The sequence below is a fragment of the Stenella coeruleoalba genome (assembly GCF_951394435.1).
Source record: "Stenella coeruleoalba genome assembly, chromosome: 10".
Classification (NCBI taxonomy): domain Eukaryota; kingdom Metazoa; phylum Chordata; class Mammalia; order Artiodactyla; family Delphinidae; genus Stenella; species Stenella coeruleoalba.
Genome location: NC_137156.1, coordinates 42,655,126 through 42,678,225, shown reverse-complemented (window position 1 = coordinate 42,678,225; position 23,100 = coordinate 42,655,126). Strand labels below are relative to the sequence as shown.

At 38.5% G+C, this 23,100-nt stretch overlaps 1 protein-coding gene across 1 annotated transcript in view; it reads right to left on the bottom strand.

Annotated features, from left to right (window-relative positions):
- Positions 1-17,505, bottom strand: part of MLIP (muscular LMNA interacting protein) — a gene marked incomplete at both ends in the record, with an annotated part of 279,786 nt that extends 262,281 nt beyond the window's left edge. The window contains one exon of the mRNA XM_079934320.1: positions 17,443-17,505. Coding sequence (XP_079790446.1) covers positions 17,443-17,505 — 63 coding nt within the window. The remainder of the gene's footprint in view (positions 1-17,442) is intronic.
- Between the last annotated feature and the right edge of the window lie 5,595 nt (positions 17,506-23,100).

The following is a 23,100-nucleotide window of genomic DNA, read 5'->3' as shown; positions in this document are numbered from 1 at the left end:
ATCACTGAGTAAACCTGCATCACGCAGTTTCACACATGGACCCACCACCCATCTGCTTCTTTGAAATCACGGTCAACAGGTCAGCACCACGCCAAAGAGAATTTTCTCTTTTTTTAACATTTTTAAAAAAATTTTATTTTATATTGGAGTATAGTTGATTCACAGTGTTGTGTTAGTTTCGGGTGTACAGCAGAGTGATTCAGTGATACGTATACATATGTCCATTATTTTTCGGATTCTTTTCCCATTTAGGTTATTACAGAATATTGAGTAGAGTTCCCTGTGCTATACAGTAGGTCCTTGTTGATGATCTATTTTATATATAGTAGTGTGTATATGTTCAATTCTCTTGTCAAAGAGAATTTTCTAATTTGTGTTTTCATCACTGGCAGTCACTTCTTTAAACCTGAGAGACACAACAGTCTACACTGCAGCCAAGCCCAAGGATATTCCCTTTTGAAGGACAAGTGGACTCTGGCTTTAAGATCAGTCTCGGCCATTAACACACTTCAGTAACATTCACCCATTTAAAATCCAACCTAGTTATTCCTCTTGAGTTATTTTATTTGTGCTTGTTTATTTTTAAATGGCAGCTCCCAGAATGGTTTTCAGAGGAAAATGATTTATTAAGGTTCATAAAATGTCATCACAGGGTACCACTTTCTCTAACAAATTACCCAGAAAACTAAGATGAAAGCCAAACTTAAACAACTTAAACTTTTTCCAGAACATGGTCAAAAATGACAGAAACACCAACTTCCAAAGAGCTCCTACAATTTTGCTCATCCCCTTTATTAGTGAAACTTTTATTGTTCAAAGATCTAAAACATGTCAATCTTTAAAAATTATTTAAATTGGTTTTATAGATTTTTATGGTTATTATGCCTCTTCTACTCCAACTAGAGATGAATTTTCCAGTAGTAACTCTATTTCTATTAAGTTCTATGATGGGATTGTGGTCTTTTTGAGATTCTCTCTGAGTAGGGTTCTGATAAAACACCCATCTTAACTTTAATCATGGGCTTCATTAATAAAAAATTCCTCCAAAAGAACATTCTGAACACCTGATATATTACAAGTTCTCAGTTACCACCCACAACACATCCAGTTCCATAAGAGAAAAAGAAACCTCAGATTCCTAGGGAACATAAAGCAAGGCTGTGGTGATGTAAAAATGAAACAATGCATATAAAATCCCAAGGACCATGTCTATCTCATGATATGTGCTCAAAATCTTTGTTGGTTTTGATTCTAATTTCCTAACGTGAAAAGTAAATGTTCTTTCTTACATATGTGACAAGAATTATAAAAAATAAAAAAACGAGTGTTTATACATAACAAAAACTGATTGGTATGCTAAGTAAGAAAATTAGGATTCTAAAAGATACAAAAGAAAATGTGATATAGTACATGCTAAGAAGTCACAGTTTGGCAATGCCAAAAACAAAACAAAATCCAGTAGACCTTTCTAAGGACATCTGAATGCAGAGACCAAAATGTCAGAAAGAGTGGTTTTCCACTGGGACTTCATGGATCAGTCACTGATTTTTAAAGATTCATCATCACACGGGTTCGTGCCCCGGTCCGGGAGGATCCCACATGCCGCGGAGCAGCTGCGCCCGTGAGCCATGGCCGCTGAGCCTGCGCGTCCGGAGCCTGTGCTCCGCAATGGGAGAGGCCACAACAGTGAGAGGCCCGCGTACCGCAAAAAAAAAAAAAAAAAAATTCATCATCATTTTATAAGTAGAAAGAAAATTTTAAAAACAAAAAAATGAGAAAAGATGTACTCTCCCCATAAAAAGGACAATCCATTAAATAAATTGAATAAACATAAATTGTTTTATGAAGGAGACTGCATTGTTCTTATTTTTCTCATTTACTCTGGAGTGAGTAAAACCTTGTCGCAGACAAGCAGTCATCCACAAATCAGTTTTGGCAGCCAGTCTTCTAGAAAACACCATGAATTAATGAGAGCCTTCTGAGGTCTTCATTTCTATCTCAAGGAGCTTCAATTCTTCCAACCATACGTAAGAGAAAACCTCACTATGAAACCAGTAACCTTAACTTAGACTGGAGTCAGATCAGAGAACAAGTCTACTGATGACACATCCGAGGGCATATCCAATAGTCTAGTATGTATTTGATGGGTACTCAGGCCACATGTCAGGACCAGAGCTGACCCTCGGCAGAACTCTAAGGGAGCAGGGGAGTCAGGGGAAGTGTAAACGAGAATTTTCTGAACACCATACACCTTGATCTAGGTAGTATCTTTATTTAATCTCCCATTAAATCATAAAAATATCATCAGTAGATATTAGCAACAATACTTAAAAAGAGAAAATTAAGGTTCACTGGAAAAAAGTGACCGAAGACAACACCATAGCTGGAAGTCACCAGAACTGTGATTCCATCTCTGAATCCAACGTGATATTTTAAGCCCTCAGCACTTGCAACTTGGTTGGGACCTTTACCCCCAATCTTCCTTGCGATAACCATCCATCTCTTTATCAGAATGATCTTTCCCCTTTCAAAAGGCACCCCCAAGCCTGCTGACATTTTGCTTTCTCAACAAACCTGACAAACTTCTGTAAATCCCCCCAAGGATGAACATACCACCCCTGCCCTTGTAATAGACATTGTCACTTCACAACAACACTTCCTTAACCCAAAATCATGATGGGGGAAAAAGGTTATTGTTTGGAGGTATCTATCAAGATGTCTCTCACTGTGCTTTAAATCTCTCTCTCTCTCTCTCTCCCCTCTTTCACTCACACACACACACACACACACACACACACACCCCTACGTATACACAAAAGCATACACTCAATTTTAGTGACTTACAGATGTCCTTTGAGAGGAAATTCCCTATATGGACCCACTTAATTGTGTTGGGTTACAGAGCTAATCCAGGGAAGCAATGGAAGATTGGCAAGATTCCAGATGCCAAGCATGTGGAATTCATATATGTGCAGCTGGAGCAGTATAAAATGTCCTCCAGCTCTCAGGATCATAGAAACACAGTGAACTTTACTACCTGTCCTTTGCAGAGCACACACAGAATTATCAATCAAGTAAGAACAAAAGCAGAACATGAAATGGGAAAAAGTAATGCAGCCTATTAGAGACCTCCTTCCAACTCCCAAACTTTGTTTTTAATTTTATTGAATATATTTGATTTACAAGGTTGTGTTAATTTCTGATGTATACCACAGTGATCCAATTATACATATATGTATATATTTCATATTCTTTTCCATTATGGTTTATCACTGTAATTCATATTCTTTTCCATTATGGTTTATCACAGGATATTGAATATAGTTCCCTGTGCTATACAGTAAGACCTTGCTGTTTATCCATTCTATATATAATAGTTTGCATCTGCTCATCCCAAACTCCCAATCCTTCCTTCCCCTCACCCCCTCCCCCGCTTGGCAACCACAAGTCTGTTCTCTATGTCTGTGAGTCTGTTTCTGTTCCATAGATAAGTTCATTTGTGTTGTATTTTAGATTCCACATATAAGCGACTGCCCAAACTTTTTGATTACTCCTTGCCTTGTGTGTCAACCAAGGACAAGATCAGTAAGAATCACAGATTTTTACTATGTCCCTGTGACTCTCAAAAGGTAACACTGAAGGAACATTTTTTCCAACTCTACTGAGTTATAATTGACAAATAAAATTGTAGGATATTTAAAGTGTACACTGTAATGGTTTGATACACGTGTACATTGTGAAATGATTCCCCCCATTAACCTGATTAACACCTCCAGAATCTTACCTATTTATCTTTTTTTTCCATTTGGTGAGAACATTTAAGTTCTACTCTTTTAGCAAATTTTAACTATTGATACACTGTTATCAACTATAACCACCATGTTATACACTAGGTCCTCAGACCCTAGTCACCTTATAACTGAAAGTTTGTACTCCTTCACCAATATCTCCCAATTTCTCCCATGCCCCAGCCCCTAGCAACCACTTTCCTCCTCTCTCAAAACAACATTCGTAAGTCCTGGCATTAGCCACACGTTCCCAAGAGGGTCTGCGTGTTTCTCCCCCATCTCTGATGCCCCGACAACAAAGTGTCTGTTTCTACTCTGTACTCACTGGGGACCATATTGGAAACCTCTCTTCCCACATCCCTCCTTCCAGGACTGATGTGTGAGAGAAAAATTAATTTTCATAGCGTTAAGTCAATATATTTGGGTCTACTTATAACACCTATTTAGACTACCCTCCTAATACAAGTAAATTAGCCTAAGAATCTTCCCATTAAAACTTTAGCGACTGGCTGGAATTACAGGGAAATAGGTATCAAGATTTTTACATGTGTTATTTGTAACAATAACCCTTTGTTATGAGCGCTATTATTATCTTCCCTCCACAGACAAGGAGTCTGACATTTAAAGCAGTTAATAAACTTCATTACAAGTTAATACACTTGACAAGGTTAAATGCCCCACATGACACAGTGAACCGTGGGAGCCAGGAATTACGTCAGTGTGACTGTCAAGCCAGGGCTCTTCACCACCATGTATAGTATCCCTTTGTCCCTAAGAACACTGGGCTAAGCCAACTCAAATATTCTGAGAGAGAAACTGGCATTTTTTTTAAACCAATAAACTGTTCTTTTTTGCAAATGTTTTCATCTTTGACCAATACTTCTTCTACATTGCCCGTTCTTATTAACTGCAGCGTGGGGACCTCATAACATGGCTCTCTTACGGTATACAGACCTATGCTTTTAAAGGTTCAACCTCAACAATTAAATATACTTGTACAAGTGTCATTCCCTGTGGTAAATACCCCAGAAGGATTTGGATTTTCCCCTTTCTGTAGGTGAGGCATGAAATCTAGGCATGGTATGTCCATCAGAACTTTCAAGAATCTAAGCTCTACCCTCTCAGGAGGTCATAGAATCACATAAATTAAAACTGAGAGGAACCTCAAATGATCCAGTTTAATATTTTCTTTTTACCAATAAGGAAATTGAGACCCAGGGAAGTTAAGTGACTTGTCCCAGCCATGCTTTAATTGATCGTCAAGCTTTCCTCATTCTTTCCACAATTCCACTTGGCTTCACTCAGAGAACAAGAGGCCAAGGAAAAGAGCAACATTTAATGTTCCCTAGTAACAGCATGACAAGATTTGTGATGCTGGGGGAAAAAAAGAATACCGTTTACACCTTTGAACAAAATGCTTCCACACCTTTGAATAAAGTGATATAATATTCTATCCACTGGGAAATTGATAAAACTGCAGCTATTTGTTTATGGCCCTTCTCTTTCTCTTACTGGATTCTTCTCATTTCACAAGTGAAATTAACCAACATTTAGGAAAACTAGGCTGAGCTCTCCCTCTCTCTTCACGGTCAGGGGCAATGGCTGCACCACTAACTCTGTAGCCCTGAAGCAAAGACATAAAAGACCATCTCTATCTCTGTCACACAAGATAACCTGATACACAAAAAGGAAAGCTAAGTTCAAGCTCTTAAAAAGAATGTCGGTAAGTGGATTCAAATTGTCCTTTTGCTAAGAACAGAAGCAAACGACATTTATCTGTTAGAGAATGCTTTCAACTCTTCAAGAATCTAGAAGCCATCCCTGACCCCTGGAATCATTGATTCCCTGGTCTCCATGCATGTGTAAGTTAAATATCGGCTGCCCACGTGCCCTGGCTTGTCTGGGACAGTCCTGGTTAGTGCCTGTGGTCATGAAGCAATTATTAATAGGGCCCCTTTTACCCTCAAAAGGATCCCTGTTTGAATAGTAAATCACATGGTCACCTGATTAAATAAGAATTAAAAAATCTGTCCATCACATAAAGAACTCTGATACTTAAAAATAAATACCAATAGTACCATAGAGGAAATTAAAGTGGTTGGTCATAAAAATGAGAAAAGTTCCCCTGAAACTATCTTGTCATTCTTTAAAGTTATAAAGTTTCAGATAGAAGGATATCTCAAAGTAAGTTCTTATAAAGTTCAGACTTGCAAAATATTGCAAATGCCTCATTCAGAAAATATTTCCTATAATCTTTCTAACAGTAATCATGTCCATCTGAGTCTTTAATTAAACTAATGTTTCAGTCCATCATTCTTAGTGTTCCTATAGGAGCATTATTTGCTATTTGGACCCAAACACTAATTAGAAAGCAAATAAGTTGTTACATACATTTATCCCAAAATGTATTCTTGTGCAAATTTAACCATAAAGAAAACTGAGTTTAAAGGCAACATGATATGGTGGTTAAGTGCATGGACTTGGAGACAGCCTGGGTCTGACATGAGCTCCACCATTTACTAACTGTGTAACTAATTTCTCTTACCTTGGTTTCCCCATACATAAAAGTAGAACAGAAATAATATCAAATTTGGGGGTTATTGTGTAGAGCTATACATCATATGTGTGTGTGTGTGTGTATAAACTTATATATATGTTTATAAACATATATATGTTTATAAACATATAAATAATATATATTATATATAAACATTTATATCTATAAATATATATTTATTTATAAATATAAATAAATATATATATATATAAACAGTGATGCCTAGGTCATAGCAAAAATATGTAAGTATTAGTAGAATGGGTGGCTGTTGTTGAGATGATGAAATGTTTCCCTGGTGATAAAGAGAATCTATAGTATGTGGGATTATTTCTATTATGGATAATTAGAGTATATATGCTTTTCCAATAAATGGTGCTGGAACATTTGGACATCCAAAGACAAAGAAGAAGAAGGTAGAGAGGAGGACGAGTAGAAGTAGGAGGACAGGATGAGGAGAACAATGACGAAGGGGAGGTGGAAGAGGGGGAGAGGCGCAAAAGAAGAAGAGGGAGAAGGGGAGAAGGGAAAGGGGGGAAGGGGGTGAAGGCGAGGGGTAAGTATCATCCTAAAATTTTACCTAGGACTTTAAATACATGGGAAACCAAAAACAATCCGTTTTACATCTCAAGCATTATAAGAACAAACCAAAGCCAAATGCACAAAGATTCCAGATATCTCCAGAATAGATACGCTATACTTCATCCAGAATCTACAATTTATACTGCAGAGTAGGTTAGGGATAATCTACCTCGCAGCACTGGTATTTGGTAGAAAAAGAAAATGAATCTTAGCAAAATATAAACTCCTCAAAAATAAACATAGTAATCCTCAAAGGATAGCGCAGATTTTATTGACATCCTAAGCATCTCGTTAAACATAACTGCCAGTGGTAGAGGTTCCTGGTATCTGAAAATATCTAATTAATCGCCATTTTTCATAGTACTTAATTTTCACAAGGGACTTGTAAACCCAACCTGTTCTTGGAGCAAAAATGAAGTCCAACTAATTATTTTAAATGGTATTAAAAATCGTATCACTGTGGCTATATTTCTACCCACTCTGAGAAAGTTCCATGCCTCTGTCATTCTTTCATTGCTCCAATGAACTAGTGCTTTAGCTCACATTTGGAGTCTGCCACTTTCCTCCTGTCACATGCTGGCCTATTGTCACACTCTGGCAATGCTGTCACCAGTGCCAAAATCTACAATTCTGCCACCAATGCCATCACTGCCTGCCGACGGCCACACCAAGGTGTCCAGGGCTCTGCGTTGAGAATGCTGATGCCTTTGCCGAAGCTGCCAGCACCCAGCACACCGGCATTTAGTGCTTTCTACGCTGCTCAAAGACTTCATGGAAGACAACTCTGTCCATTTTTACTCACAAGCAAAACTGCTGAGGTCGAGTTGGAGGTCAATCAGAAGGGGAGGCCGCCTGCCATACTCAGGGTCCCTTATTTTCTATGAACGAAACCATAAGAATCTCATCTGTCTTTTCCCCGAGGACTTGGGGATAAGTCTTTCACTGGGAAGCTTTTCAGTGTCTCTTAAAAACAGTCCTTTGAAAGTGCCAAGCTACCAGCTCTCCAGACATGGCTGAATCTTAGGATGAATTCAGTGTAGGCTTAGTCTGTGATCCCTGCTACCTATGAAGTCAAAGTGCATTGCACACCCACACACAGACACACGTAAAAGTCACACCTGGGCAGTTGAACTGAGATTTATTGGGTATACATCAGGCACAGCCCTTGGTGCCATGAAAATCAAGTTCCTGACCTTGGGGGGTTTGCAGTCTGCTGGTGGCCCAAGGCTGTTTGACCGAAAGATGAAAACTCACCAGATGTCTACAAGTCTGCTTTCAGGTGAAGAATAGTGCACCAAATATCAGTTTACCTTGCATTCTTCTCTGATTCAATCTCATCAGTTCAGCAGGATCATTAAAACGTGAGGTTATTATGAAAAAAATATCACTCTGAGCTATTTGAAATTTCAGTAAAACTGAAAAATATAGTTCAATACACAGTATTGCTGTCTTTGTTTAGACTATTAAGAGATGTGCTACACAAATATATTCACTGATTGCATGTTAATGTCCTGCCAATGTGGAGGGTCCATAAAAGACTCGTTCATTCCACACTGTATAATATCTGAATTTTTGTAGGGAAGAGATGGAGTATATTGTCCACTATACCACTGCCCTTAAATTTCCTCATATGATGTTATCATAGATTAGTAACTAATTTCCCTACTGTGTCCATTATTTTCACTTTTACAAAACAACATTGTAATAAACATTATTATAACTAATATTTGTATATTTCTTTGCTTCAAAGAATTCCTGGAGTAAAATGACCTGGCCGGTAGCTACGTAAGCGCTTAAAGCCTTGATACGTTTTATGTTCCAGAAAAGTTGTGCCAGTGTAAGTCCTACTTGTAGTATAGGAACTATATGTTTTATAGAAAAATTCTTAAATAAAAAAATAAATGAACCATTGGTGGTGTTGGTTTCCCAGGAAAATACATTATGTACGAGGAAGAAAAATGCCAGATGAAGGTGAGAGACCTAAATTATGATCTCTTGAACAGAATAGTTTCTGGATTTAAAACTTTTTTCAACCAAACAGCACTATTAACCATATTTCTGTTCTTCTTTTAAACATTCTACACACACACGCACTACGATGCCTTCCTATTTACCTCTATTCTTCCCCTCCTACAAACACCCCACCTTGATAAGTCTAGCAGTCATTGGTATATTTTTTATTAATTGTATTAGGTATGTCCTAATTATTTGTACCTCACAATTTAGCCATTTGTTCTACTCCTACATAGTACTTACATTAATGTAATGTAATTATCCTCTGCTGAGACAAAGCCATAATGTCTTTCAGAATGGGCACCAGGTTTTTAAAATGCTCTTACTTTTGGAACTTTGTCCTCCTTCCAGGACAGACAAAATTAAAACTTCGAGTTCTGATGATGGCACACTTCCTCAGCATTGCCTCTGGTTTGAGATCACATTCCCTCTGCAGAGGACAAATCCCAAGTACAAGTCCAGGGTTTCTTCACCAGATGCAAGAAGTAAGTTATACCCCACTGCGATTCTCATTTGTCTAATGGCTCCCGTGTATTGAAGGCTTCTTGTGTGCAAGTGCTTTTCCAAAATTTCCTTATTTCCAGTCCATATAACAGCTCTGGGAGGCAAGTCACATCCCATTTTACAGATAAGGAAGCTGAAGTTGACATAGGTTGACATAGGTTGAACACACAAGAGTCCTCACCACAGAGTCCCTGAATTTAACCATCACGATCACTATGGCACAAAAAGAAGGGTCAACACTATAACTTTCTTAATTTTCAAACTTTTAGAAACAGCATAATTCTTTTAGTTATATGCTCAGAATATTTCTTGGCATGCCATGTACCATAGCTTATACAACACTTCTACATAATGCCTCTCTCTCAGTGAAGAATCAGTATGTTTCCAACACTCCCTACCTATTGAAAAGATTTTCCAACACAAAGCATTGAGGAAGAGCTTTAAAAATAAGTCAAGGCTCTTCTGGTTCAAGATGGCTGATGGAACCCAGGAGATTCCCTCACATCCTTCCGTGCACCTCATTAAAAGGAGAGGAAAGGAATTTAAAAGAATAAACCCACAACAATAAGAGATCTGGCATGGGAGGGGAATCAGCATGAAAAACCATATTGTAAATTTCTAGAAGATAAAAAGGAGATGGAGGTGTATTGCTCTATGAAGCAGAGCTGCAGCCGAGAAGGGACCCTTAAAAGATGCCTTTCCAAACCCTGGAGGCACAAGAGTCAAGGAAGGCAAATTCCACAGGGCATGACTGTAGTAGATTTGCAAAGGAGAGAATTCATTGGAGGTCTCTTAGACCCACCCCCCCCTTCTCCTTCCACACCCCCTGCAAAGGAGTACGGGCAGCCACGAGGTCAGCAAGCTACATGCAGAGGACTCCCAGGCTGGACGAATGAATGAATGAATAAATAAGGAGAAGCAATTAGAACAAAAAAGCATACAGGAATTCCCAGATTGAAAGCTGAGCTCCACCGGAAAAACAAAACAGAAATGGAAACACTTGATTTTCCATATTTCCTTCACACTTTCTAAAGGAGTTCCCCACTCCCCGTGATAAGCTTATTAATTCATGCTGACTTTTTCTCATTCAGCTTCCCCATGACGACGTGATATCCCAGTAAATTATACCAGGTTCAGGAAAGCAATCCTATGGGCTCTCTCATCTGCTCCAAAAATAAATGTCATCAAGTCAGTATTTAAGAGCATGAAGTGGTCTCTGAATGGCTACATCCTGACATCCAGCTTGTTTCGGAGAACAATCTGGGATGAGGTCTTCCCGAGAAGCTACCCATGCAAGGTAACGCCCACTAACTGAAAAGGAAATTGATGAAAGGACCCTTGAGAAAAATAAGTTATAAATAAAAGAGAGAAACCAGCAGTTAAACCACAGACATTCTCTTGCCATTTTAAAAAATCATCTCCTTATTTTTATGAAGATCAGATAGCAAAATAAAGCCCATGGCTCTCAAATATAATTCCATCACTAATACAGCAGCCTATTTGTCATTTCCTGGGGGGAGCCATACTCAGAACAGAGCTGGTTAGGTAAGTCACTGTAATTCCCACAATGAGAACCTAGGAACTATCTCACCACACGTACAGGGTATTATAAATGTCACTGTGAAATCACAGCTCGGTTAAAGCTTGTCATCCATCCCTCTTCTGTTACTCACCATCACACAGAGCTCTAGCAAAAGATCCATTCAAACAGTGCATCTCAGACTTACATTATCAGCAGACACTGCTTTAATTAGCAGTGGTTTTCAAAAGACTGGATGGCTTCAAGAACTTCGTGTGAACCATAAGGTATAAATCTGGATCCTCATCAGTTTCACTTTACTCTTCACCTCCCCGCCCTGGGTTCTAACAGGCACAGCCCTCATTTTTTCTTCAAGGGAAAAGAAAAATCATAAGGGTGACTAGGATTTTGCCATTCGTGTGCAATCTACTTTTTCCCCAACCTCAGTGATGCAAAAGGGACTAAAATTAGAGTTGCAAAAGAGACTAAAATTAGAGTTGCAAAGGGACCAAGTTATCTGTGTCAGGCACATTGCAGGGAGCAGCGAGAACTACAAAAGGGAATGAACACGCCCTAAACAAACCATCTTAGAAATAACATTTAAAACACAGAGCTCATATTTTCTAAATTGTTATTCCCCATGAAAATAAAGTGTCCCTTTTATTTTATGTTATATCGTAAGAAAATAGAACGCCTTATTTCGATAATATCTTAATATTAATATTGAGGCATTTACATGCTTCCTTCTCCATCTATTCCATAATTTTCCTGCATGATTCAGTCCTCAAATCTTCTCAAATCTTTGTCATTTCTCACTTCTCAGTGAAAACATCGAAAATATATGCAATTCAATGCGTGAGTACTGAACTGTGAACGTCCTACTGCAAGGAAGGTTTAATCTAATCACAAGGACTTCTGTTTTACATTTTACATTCGGTCAGTGACGACATAAAAATATTAACGATTTCAATGTTTGTATAAAGAGGCATTGTTTGGTATGGCAAGGATTTAATCAGCACACAGCCAAAGGGTATTTTTCTACAGACTCATAAAGTTTTAGACAGTAGCAATCTTGGAAAACCCAACCCAGCCTCTCACCTTGTAAATAAGGACACCAAAGGTTAAGTGATTTGTCAAAAGCCACACAAACAACTTGACCACCAATACTGGTCCTAGACTCAAATACAACATGCTTTTCACCACACCAGATGGCACTTAGGAAGAGGGAAGAAGGCCTCTTCTTTGGAATAAGAAGTCTTCAGCACCATACAATCACACGCACACACACACACACACACACACACACACACAGAGGCATAGGTTCTCTGTTCTGATTTTCATAGATATGGTAGGATGGTCCTCAGAACACCTGCATGCCCTCTCCTACCCTAACTCATCATTTTCCCAGTCTCACCTCATTCTGCAATGATGCCCATTAAGACTCTATTCCCACTGCTTAGTGGATTTCCCATTGATTCCTGTGATCCACCACCGTCATGGCATCTCGTCTCTTCCCTCCTTTTTTTATTTCATGCTACATATTCTTCAGGAATTTTTAAACATTTGTTACTAACTCTATGGAGAGGAGGACAGAGAGAGCTTAGAGTGGGATTATTTCTTATGAAAGAGTGCTTTCAGAGCCATTATTTAGTTTTTCACTTTGATCTGCCAAACGATCAGGATTCACGGTTACTCTTTGCAACTATGCATCTTCAGCCAGGGTGAAACCAGACTCTTCTTACTACTCATAATGCTTGAGGGCTGTTTCAGTGCTTTGGAGAGCATGTCTTAATCAATGAACTCCTGAATACCTGGTACAGACTGATCAAGCCTGTATCCCCTTTACTGAGTTCTCAGAGAGTTCTTATCCCCATAAGTCATGGGAACAACGTAACTGATCTCACTAAAAATTCAGAAGTGACACTGAGCTCAGAAATTCAGAGAACCCTAGTTCTGAGTTTCCTGTTTGCCTTCCAGTCGAGGGATGCTTATTGAGGCATTTACTATAAAATCGTGTTCATTACCGCCCATCTGTTTCTTGAAAATTATTATTTCCACAGAGTATGCTGGGTGTCAACTTATTACAGAGCTCTGGCCCTCTCTGGAGAAAAGGGAATAGTGAATTCAAAATATACTGATAACGAATGGGCTATCTTGGCAGGGGTGCCAAATAGGGGTATAGAATGCATAGTAGGCACCACAGACATGGCCGAGAGACCGGCAGCATTTTTAGAGATGCCCAAATGCTTACCAAGCTCCATGATGGTGCCACCCATAAAAACAAACGAGCCAGCAGCATGGAGGAGTTAAGGTTTGGGAACAAATTAACTCACATCCTCTACCATCAAAATGATCAGACACAATGGACATACAAGGCAACTTTCTCAGTAAAATCCAGAACACAGCAAGAGTCATTGATCCACTCTTACAAATGCAAAGAAATGGAAGAAAGTTTTCAAAATAAATAATCAAATGTCAAAGAAAAAGAGATGTCACATTGTTCATTCATTTGTTTTCATTTCCCTTCATTTTGGTCATCACCAAAATTAGTTTATTAAGGATTTAAGGCAATCAATTATGATATAAAGATAGAGAGATTCAGTACCTTACCTCCAGAGAATTACAACCCTAAATTTACCACTTATTGTATTATGTGATGCTATCTTGTCTGGAATTACGTATAGATCAGAAACAACACTCAAGCTATACTGAAAATAATCTCTAGATAACTCACCAAAAACATCAGCAGTATACACTTTTTTTTTTCAGGTATGTCAGCTCCTACTGAGTACCTGTTACCAGGGACCCTAGTTAGATACAGTTAGAAAAATAGATATATAGATGTTGGTATGAAGCCTTGGGAGCTTGCTGGGTGAAATTTGAAATTGGTCCCCATGCAGGGAGGGCAAGGAGAGACTGGAGAAGAGGCAGACCCTCCAGATTGGTGGGTAGCAGGTTTAATAAGCAGGGAACTTATATACCAGGCTTGTCTCGGGCATCAGCAAGAGGCGTGGATCCCCTGGATCGCTTGCCAGAACCTTAAGAGTTTATAGAGCGGTCGTAACTGGGTTCAGTCAGATGGTACCACCCAGCTGGTCTCAGCATCACGTTCCTCTCAAGGCTGCATCCTTGGAACAGCTCCCACGGTGGGAACTGTGGGCAGAATGCACATTCTAAGGACAGGGGAGGGGTGAGGAGATTTCCACTGCCCGGGTCCTTCTCTTGGGTCAACCAGAGGTCATGTCCTCCCCATGACCTCCTCCAACAGTAGACATTTATAATGAAATGAAATATGTTACTGCATAAAATGCTTTACAACTGTTCCCATTGCTAAGACATTCTGATGGGTAATTATAATCTTGCTGTCCCTAGTCTATGTGAGAAAAAATAATTTGGAATGTTTTTGTTTTGTACACTTAGAATACGTCTAAGCTACTAAAACGTACCATTATTCTTTTATAATCTACTAACAAATAATCAAAACAATAATCTCCTTTATGGCCAAGACTTTCTTTATCATGCATGTTCTGCTGCAGCCCTTAGTACCTGTCTTATTCCAACTAGGCATTCAGGAATGTGTATTGATCTGAAAGCCTCTTTTTTGTTTCTTTCTGAGGACAATCCTACCTAATAGACACTAGGTTGCATCTCTGAAGATGCTCCAAACAAAACTCAAACTTGTCATCAGTTAATAACAACAGGAATTATAACCAAAACAGCAGTTCCGTGTTTTATTTGCTAACAGATTTCTTCTTAGAAAATAATTAATTTTTTTGTCTTAATGAACCTATGAATTGATAACTAAAATAACCTTAAAGTGCTACCCTTCACTGAATTACCACAGAATTTTTAAATGTATACTTTGTGTTTTTATATTTTACCCATAGTTTTTTCTTCAGTGTCTTTTCTCTTTCATTGTATTTAAAAGTGGCAGGATTCTCTTTTCCTAAAATTGAGAAGAATGCTTTTTGTGAGATTCTAAGGAAATCTGCACGGCATCAGATAAGTCTTTCACCCTCAAATTTAAAATAAGTCAAAAAAATTTTAAATATTAAAGATAGAATTTTATTTAAAATACAAGTTTTTAGCTTCTTATGTTAGACACAACCTGTTTAAAAAAACTGTCAGATGACAAATTTCTTTCTCAATCTCAGTTACTTTTACTCAAAAAAGCAATATTGATGATATTCAGCAACTGACTACTATGTTAATTTGCTTCTAACAAGCATCAATATAAAATGAGTTGGATGCAATGCCCTTCTCATTATCATTATTTTTGTGATACTTACTGAACATTTATTGCTTGGGAGATAGAATTGTCTCTTGAGATATATTATACTAATGTGATAGAAATTATTGGACTTATGTGTGAGATCTATTTGTTCTTATCATCTTTTAGAGAAAGAAACCATTATGATGTCAGAATGCCCTGAAGTGCATGACCATTTTTGCTATGTTAATACATGAATTGTTCCTTTTTGTTAAGAAATTTCAGTTGAAGATCAATGTAAGTGAAATTCTTTGTTGACACCTTTAATAATCTAAAAGAAAGAGTTCAGAGAGTAGTCAGAATTTCTGGCCTGAATTTTACTTATTTATTATTTACTTATTATTTATCTATTTATCTGTACAGGTAACTTCCCCAAGTACTGAACTTTATTTACTGTGTTCCCTCCCTCCCTGAGAACAGTTTCTGCTCAGTACAGATTGGATATTCTGCTGTCTTTTGATTGGCCCCAGATTTTCCTCCAGTCTTCTGGAAATTAATCAGAGGCCAGACCTAGGCTTCCCCTCCAGAGTAAAGTCCATGAACTCTGTGGCAGCTACTCCCTCTAAGGAGAGGATTTCGCTCATTTCTAGATTCATAGATGTGTTCCAGGTAGAGTCCGGCATGCAGAATGTGTGACCTCCCAAGCAGTGAAATTTTTATACACCAAGAGATCATTTTCACTTTCGTTCACGTGCCCCATATCCACTATGTTTATTTGCAAAACTTCCTGTAAGAGATTGCCAGGGAGCTCTAGGTCAAATTTCACGCTAATTCATAGCAACTCTTATTCGTGTTTTATTTACCCTCTATCTGGTTCCATCAAGGTTTTATAACCACTAAGCCATTATGGTTAACATATCTGAGTTTTCCCTTTACTTTGAAACGCATTTCAGCTTTCTCTTTCTATATAAACAAACCCTGAGTATGTACTTGCTAAGTAAGTCAGGCCAGGAACAGTTTGAAAACATCAGTCTCAGCTGAGGGACTTCACATACATTATAGTTTTTAATGCTCATGACAGCCTTCAAATTAGGTATTACTGCTCCCCATCAACAAGTAAGTTAACTGAGACTCAAATAGCTTAAACAAAGTCCCAGTGTCCTACATTTAGAAGTTATGGAGTGAGAATTTGCACCAGATCTTTCTGACTCAAAACCCCTGGTTAGTTCTACAACAATACATGGCTTTTCAAAACAGTCAAAAAGCAAAGTAGTCTATGACCATGACATGTTTAAACAACCACCTAGAATAGAGGTCCACAGTCGATATTCAAAATGACCCAAATCCTTTAAGAAAAGGTTGTATTTTATCCAATGTATTTCTTCAAGACCTTGAAATTCTAATACACCTTAAGCGTTTTCAACCCAGTATTGTTCTTCTTTCTATCTTTCAAGAATATCACTACTAGTGCATACATCTGAACATCAGAAATCCAAAACGATGCAGTCTCACGAGTTTAAGAAGCCACGGTCTTAAACCCAATATGGTTTTACTTTTTGCTACTTGCACTGCTTTTAAAATTAGCCGGCCCTGTTCTAACATTAACTCTGAAGCCACAGTAACTTTACAAACATAATTAGCCTCCTATACTCATCAGGTGGACCGTGAACAATACATTCTACTCTAGGTTACAGTATATTTTATGTTTGAGCAAATGGAAGTGACCACTATGTTCATTGACATTGAATTTCTTAACATCAAGGTAAAGCTACTTTTACAACTTCTATAGCCAAAAACTAAAAACTTTTGAAGAGTGAACTTCATGCTTACACCAGAAGATCATTAACTTATTCCATAAAACATTAAAACAGTCCATAATTCTTATATTTCCCCTGACACATATTCCTGGTATCTCTGAGAGAAACTGGGCTTTGAACATTCGTTAAACCTCATATCAGTAAAGACAATAATCTCCCAGTATTGAGACAATCACAACAAGGGCTCAAAATAAGTGGATTCTGGTTTTAAAAATGGAGATAAACCACATCATTAACTAAATCAAATCTGCCCACATTCTGGTAATGACAATGCATTAATAATTTTATTACATTGTTTTCAGTAAAGCCCTTGAAATTCATTCATTTCAAGGTTGTTGACCAGAAAAACATGGAAACATAGGCTGCCTGGTACAACTTTTCCAAACTATGACAGCCGATTTTTACTCCGTCAGTCACATCATAAAGCTGTGTTTGCAAAATCTCACCAGTCTTACCGTCAGTTTCTCCTCTAAATTCTGGTTTAATAAGCTTCCTTTTTCATGCTTTTCAAATTCCATGTTGAAAGAGAATGAGAGAGAGAGAGACAGAAAAAGTGAGATTCCGATTCTGTCTAGAAAACGATGTGACGTGCTTACGTGTTAGATATTGCAGGACATTCCAACTTGTGAGAGCCCAGGACACTATCAGAAAGCCCTGGCGATAATTTCTGGTTAGCTAGTGTTTCCATTTATAGATGTTCAAACCCCATAAACAGAGCACTGAAGAGAAGTCAGGCAGCTGGCCTTAGATAATGATAAATGTCACTTGATGTAACAGCAAACTCTCCAACAGGAGAATATCCCAACACGTTAGGTTACCTGAGTCAAGAAAGATGTCTGTGACAAAAAGCCACTATCAAAGAATTCATTAGTAGCCATTGCAGCACAATAAAATATACTCTAGAATATGGGCCTAATAAATCAATTTTAAAAGGACAAATGTGATGGTCATATAGCAAATATGAATCAGCCAGTCCCATTCTTCCAAATTCCAATTTGGGTCCCGGTAGTCTAGACATTTATGCATTATTTTGTAGCTCAAAACTTTAAAAAGTCCCTTAAAGGGAAGTTCAAAGGCTAACTAATTAAAACTATTCAGACACACAACACATATATTCAATGGGTGTCAGTTTTATTCCATGAAAAGTGGGCAAATGATATTTAGAAACTTCAGGAAAGTGTTGTGAAAGGAAAGTGTTTTCCTTCACAAAACTGATTTTTTCTTCATTATCCTGGCTTTTCTACTGGGAACAAAGTTATGACAGGGAAGATGAAATTCATTTTTCCAATGGAACAAATGTTCTCAGAATTCTTTAGAAAGTGTTACATGCTTGAAAGAAAATTAACTGTGTGGCATGATGGTAATTAGCTCTCCGGGGTTTTTTGTTCTTTTTTTTTTTTTGCAGCAAACTACATATGCGAATGGCAATAAAACATAAAAATGGCTTTCAGAGTAAGCTAAGACTGATCTCTACGGTGGCCTAGTCTCTCAGCCTTTTCAAACATCATTTTCACAACTGTTTGTGATCGTATCTCAAATTACCTATCGGTTTTTCCTCCACTTTTAGGAAACATTTTAGGAAATGAGTTATGAGGCTCTGTCCTTTAGTGTGATTATAGCTGGTTCTCTATTGCCAGGCAGGGTTGCTCTAGAGCTTATTCTGCATCAGGATGGACGGGCTGAGGATTCCAGAAGTGAAACATTTAGTAGAAATAAACCTAGCTAGCCCTGCTTCAGGATGAGAATTCAGAAATGGTCTATCAGACTCAAGGTCCAAAGGGGCTTCCCTCTTTGGCTCACCTCTGAGATCCAGAAAGGGAATCACACATGTTGTCCTAATACGTTTGCAATGAAGTCTTATAGGCTGAATAGCAGGCAAGATTGGTATATGTCAAAATCAAGGCAAGAGTTGAAATTTTATGTGAAGGGAACTTCCAAAATCTCTCTAGGAAAAAAAAAGGCATGCTATGGCTGCAAAAGGAAACAGTTATTGCTAGTGTAATGCCGGAAGGTGAAATTCAGGATCCAGTTGGGAGTAGGGGGATGGTAGGATGCAGAGCCGGTTGGAGAAGGAGAAGATAACAGGTATAATGACAGGGACATGCCAGTGCCAGTGGGAGGGATGGAAAGTTTAATTCAACAAACATGTACTGAGTATACATAATGGGTGAAGATTACCCTAGATTCAGGCAGTTTTTAAAAAATAATGAATAAAAACAATAATAAAGTGAAAAGATACAATCTCTACTTTTCTTCCCCAACAAACTCACAATGTAAACGTGACTGCATATAAATAAGATATTATAGCACTCTTACATAGCCCAGTCCCATCGCACTCACCATGTGCCAGGAGCGGCTTTAAGACTTTCCATATATTACCTCAATTAATTCTCCAAACCACTTCTAGAAGGTAGATGCTATTCTGCCTACTTCTTTCTGGTGTTTGTTAAACACTTCTAGGTAGATACTACTATTTTCTCCGTTGTTATGAGATGAATTGTGTTCCCCAAAAAATTCATACATGGAAGTCATAACCCCCAGTCTCTCAGAATAAGATTATACTTAGAGATAGGGTCTTTACAGAGGTAATTAATTTAAGATGAAGTCATAGGGTGGGGGCCTAATCCAATATGACTGGTGTCCCTGTAAGAAGAGGAGATTAGGACAAAGATACACACAGAGGGAAGACCATGTGAGGACACAGGGAGAAGATGGCCATCTCCAAGCCAAGGAGAGAGCCCCAGAAGAAACCAACCCTGCTGACACCTTGATCTTGGACTTCTAGCCTCCAGAACTGTGAGGAAATATATTTTTGTTCTTAAAGTCACCCAGTCGGTGACTTAACAGACTAGCAGCGCTAGCAAATTAATGCACCCATTTCATAGTTGAAAAAATAAGACAGTTACACAGCCAATAGCTGGCACTCAAGCCCCCTGGCCCAAGCACCTACCCACTGGGCACTTCAGCACCTCTGAACAAGTAATCTCATCCCAGGCACAACAGGGCAAGCGGGTCTGTAGCCCCAGCACTGTATGGTGAGGACCACTTACTCCATTTGTGTACAGAGATATGCTTAAATATATTTTACATATGTTTAAGGGACAGGGGCTTTCTTAGGTAAGATCATGCCCATGCAAAAGCCAGCCCTTGTCCACTTGCTGGTCCAACAGAAGAGATGAGCTACATGGGTCTCCTTCCTGTTCATCAGTCACGACAAACACGTCTCCTTCCCCTGACTGGAGAGCCCTCTCTCCAGAGTCACGTGGCTCCATTCTCCCTTCATCCAGAGCTTCCCCAGTGACCATCAAAACTAGCAAACCCTCTGTCCACTCATTTGCCGTTTTCTCCTTCATAGCTCTTATCACCTCTGGCAGTCTATTATTTCACAGGATATTTGAAGTTTATACATATCTAACATTTATTTGCAGTTCATCTCTCCTACTACTGTATAAGCACCAGAGGGTGCTTTATTCACCACTTTATCCAGGCACTTAGAACATAATAAGAACTAAATAAAGAATTTGTAAAAGAAAGAGGGCAGGAATGAGAGGAAGGAAAGGAAAAAGCAAAGAAGGAAAGAGGGAGGAAGGGAAGGAGGGGAAACGAGGGAAATGTATCAAATGGATGTGACAAGACATTTAATGAACTATTATTTAAAAGACTTTTGGTAGGAAACACAGGAATAAAATGCATGTTTATCCAACGCAAATCATACTATAGATGAATACAATATGGATTGCTCACTGATCTTACTCAAAACACTAACCATTAGAGTAAAGGAGAAATAAGTAGACTCAGGAAGCGGGAAGAATTGAATTTATTTGCAGATTCTGCCAATTTCTAGTTGGGTCACTTTGAGCAAATTAATTCTCAGAATTTCAGTGCCCTCTCCCTTTAATAAAGGGATGATATCGACCTCTTAATGTTGTGACAAAAATTAAAATATGGTAACAGGTGCAAAGAACTTCACACAGTGTCTGCCATCAAGCAGGTTCTGGATGAAAGTGCGTGCCATTATTTCCCCAGGCTTCGTGAAGTTTATCTAGGAAAAAAAGTTCACTTCAAAGATAGTATCAAAGTCCTAACAAATGTGGCAAAAAAATTAACAGAGAGAATGGGAGAAAATATTTGCAAATCATTTATCTGATAAGAGACTTGTATCCAGAATACATAAAGAACTCTTACAACTCAACAATAAAAAAAGACAAATAAACCCAATTTTTGAAATGGGCAAAGGATATGAATACACATTTCTCCAAAGAAGACACACAAATGTCCAACAAGCACAAGAAAAGCTGTTCAACAAAATTGTGATTAAGGAACCCAAATCAAAGCCACAATGAGACAGCATTTTGCACCCATTAGGATGGCTAAAATCAAAACAGACAGTAACAAGCATTGGCAAGGATGTGGGTAAAAGAAAGCCTTGTACATTGCTGGTGGTTACAAAGTGGAACAATCACATTAGAAAACAGTGTGGGAGCCCCTCAAAACCTTATATACAGAGTTACAATATTATCCAGAAATTCTACGTCTAGGTATATACCTAAAAGTTTTGTGTATGTTCATACAAAAACTTGTAAAAAAATGTTCATGATAGCATTATTCATAATAGTCAAAAAGTGAAAACATAAATGTCTATCAACACATGAAAGGGGACATATCATACAGAAGCATATTACTCAGCAATAAAAGGAATGAAGTATTGATACATGCAGCAATGTGGATGAACCTTGAAGTGAAAGAAGCTAGTCACAAAAAGTCACATATTACGATTCATTTATATGAAACGTCCAGCATAGGAAAATCCATAGAAATAGATAATGGTTGCCAGAGGTTGAGGGGAAAAAGCAGACTGTGGAGTGACTGCTGGTGGGTAGGGATGGGGTTTTTGAGGGTGATGAAAATATTCTGAAATTAGATAATGATGATGACTACATAACTCTGGATATGCTAAAAAGCACTTAATTGTACGTATACTTTGAAAGAATGAATGTTATGGTATGTGACTGAAGGTATTATTTAAAAAAAAAAAAAGAGGAAGATCTATAATTCCTTTCTAAGATGGGAATTTATGATTTTTCCCCAGGAATATAATATGAGCAACAGGTCGCTCCAAACAGGAAATTAAAATCTACTCTACGGTAGGCCAGCAAGAATTCCATTCAAAAGTGAAAGAAATGACCCTCAGCAAATGATATTCGCTTCAAGGCACTGCCACCTCCCTCCATTCCTTTGCCTCATCACCATATGCCTTGTGGGGCTGGGGAAATCCCAGCTGCTCAGGTTTTGTGCTCATATTCAAAAACTGGGGGAAAGTAGAATTTGCAGCCATTAAAATGACTTGTTCATCTACTGGATCCAAGAGTTAAATATAGTTTTGTTTTGTTTTGTTTAATAGTGGTAACTTCCCCCACACCTGCCATTGAAAGAATCTTTCATCTCCACAACAAAAGCACAGATAAACGCTCTGCTGCTGAAACGTCACAAGGTAGGTAGACACCCACGAGACATGAAAAACAAATGCTGTCTTCTTTTTAAAAGAATGACATGTCTGCAGAGCATGGTGTAGACAGCGGAAGATCTTCCTCATTGTATGTGCCAAGGATAAATATCTTTTTATTAAGATAGGATCCTCTTCTGAGACAGGGAACACCTTTTATATGGGTTTCTTATCATTCTACACAGCATTTCCCAGACATGGGTCCTACGTGCTCTCCACAGTCAAGTCAGAAGCCCATGTAACCCCACACCCATTTAGTAGTGATCCAGGACACTGCACTCAGCACATGCCTCCAGGTGCCATATCCTGTCCCAAGAACCACCCGCGTCCCACCCCAGGGCTGTGTTTCCTGTGGCACTCAAACACCAAATGCAATTCCAACTACACCCAGCGCTGAGAACTTATCTCACTCAAACAGCTAACTTTGGACCTGTTGGTGTTGCTTTTGGTTCAAAATGTATGCCTATGTCTCTAGGAGGCTCTGTTTGATGGTCCAATGGGATGAGGGGGAGGAGTGACAGTGAAAAACAAAACACAGAGACTGGCCCCCAGAATTCCCTGGTTTTCCCAGCATCCCTGCCTGAGTCTGTTTATCAGCTTTGGCCGCTGT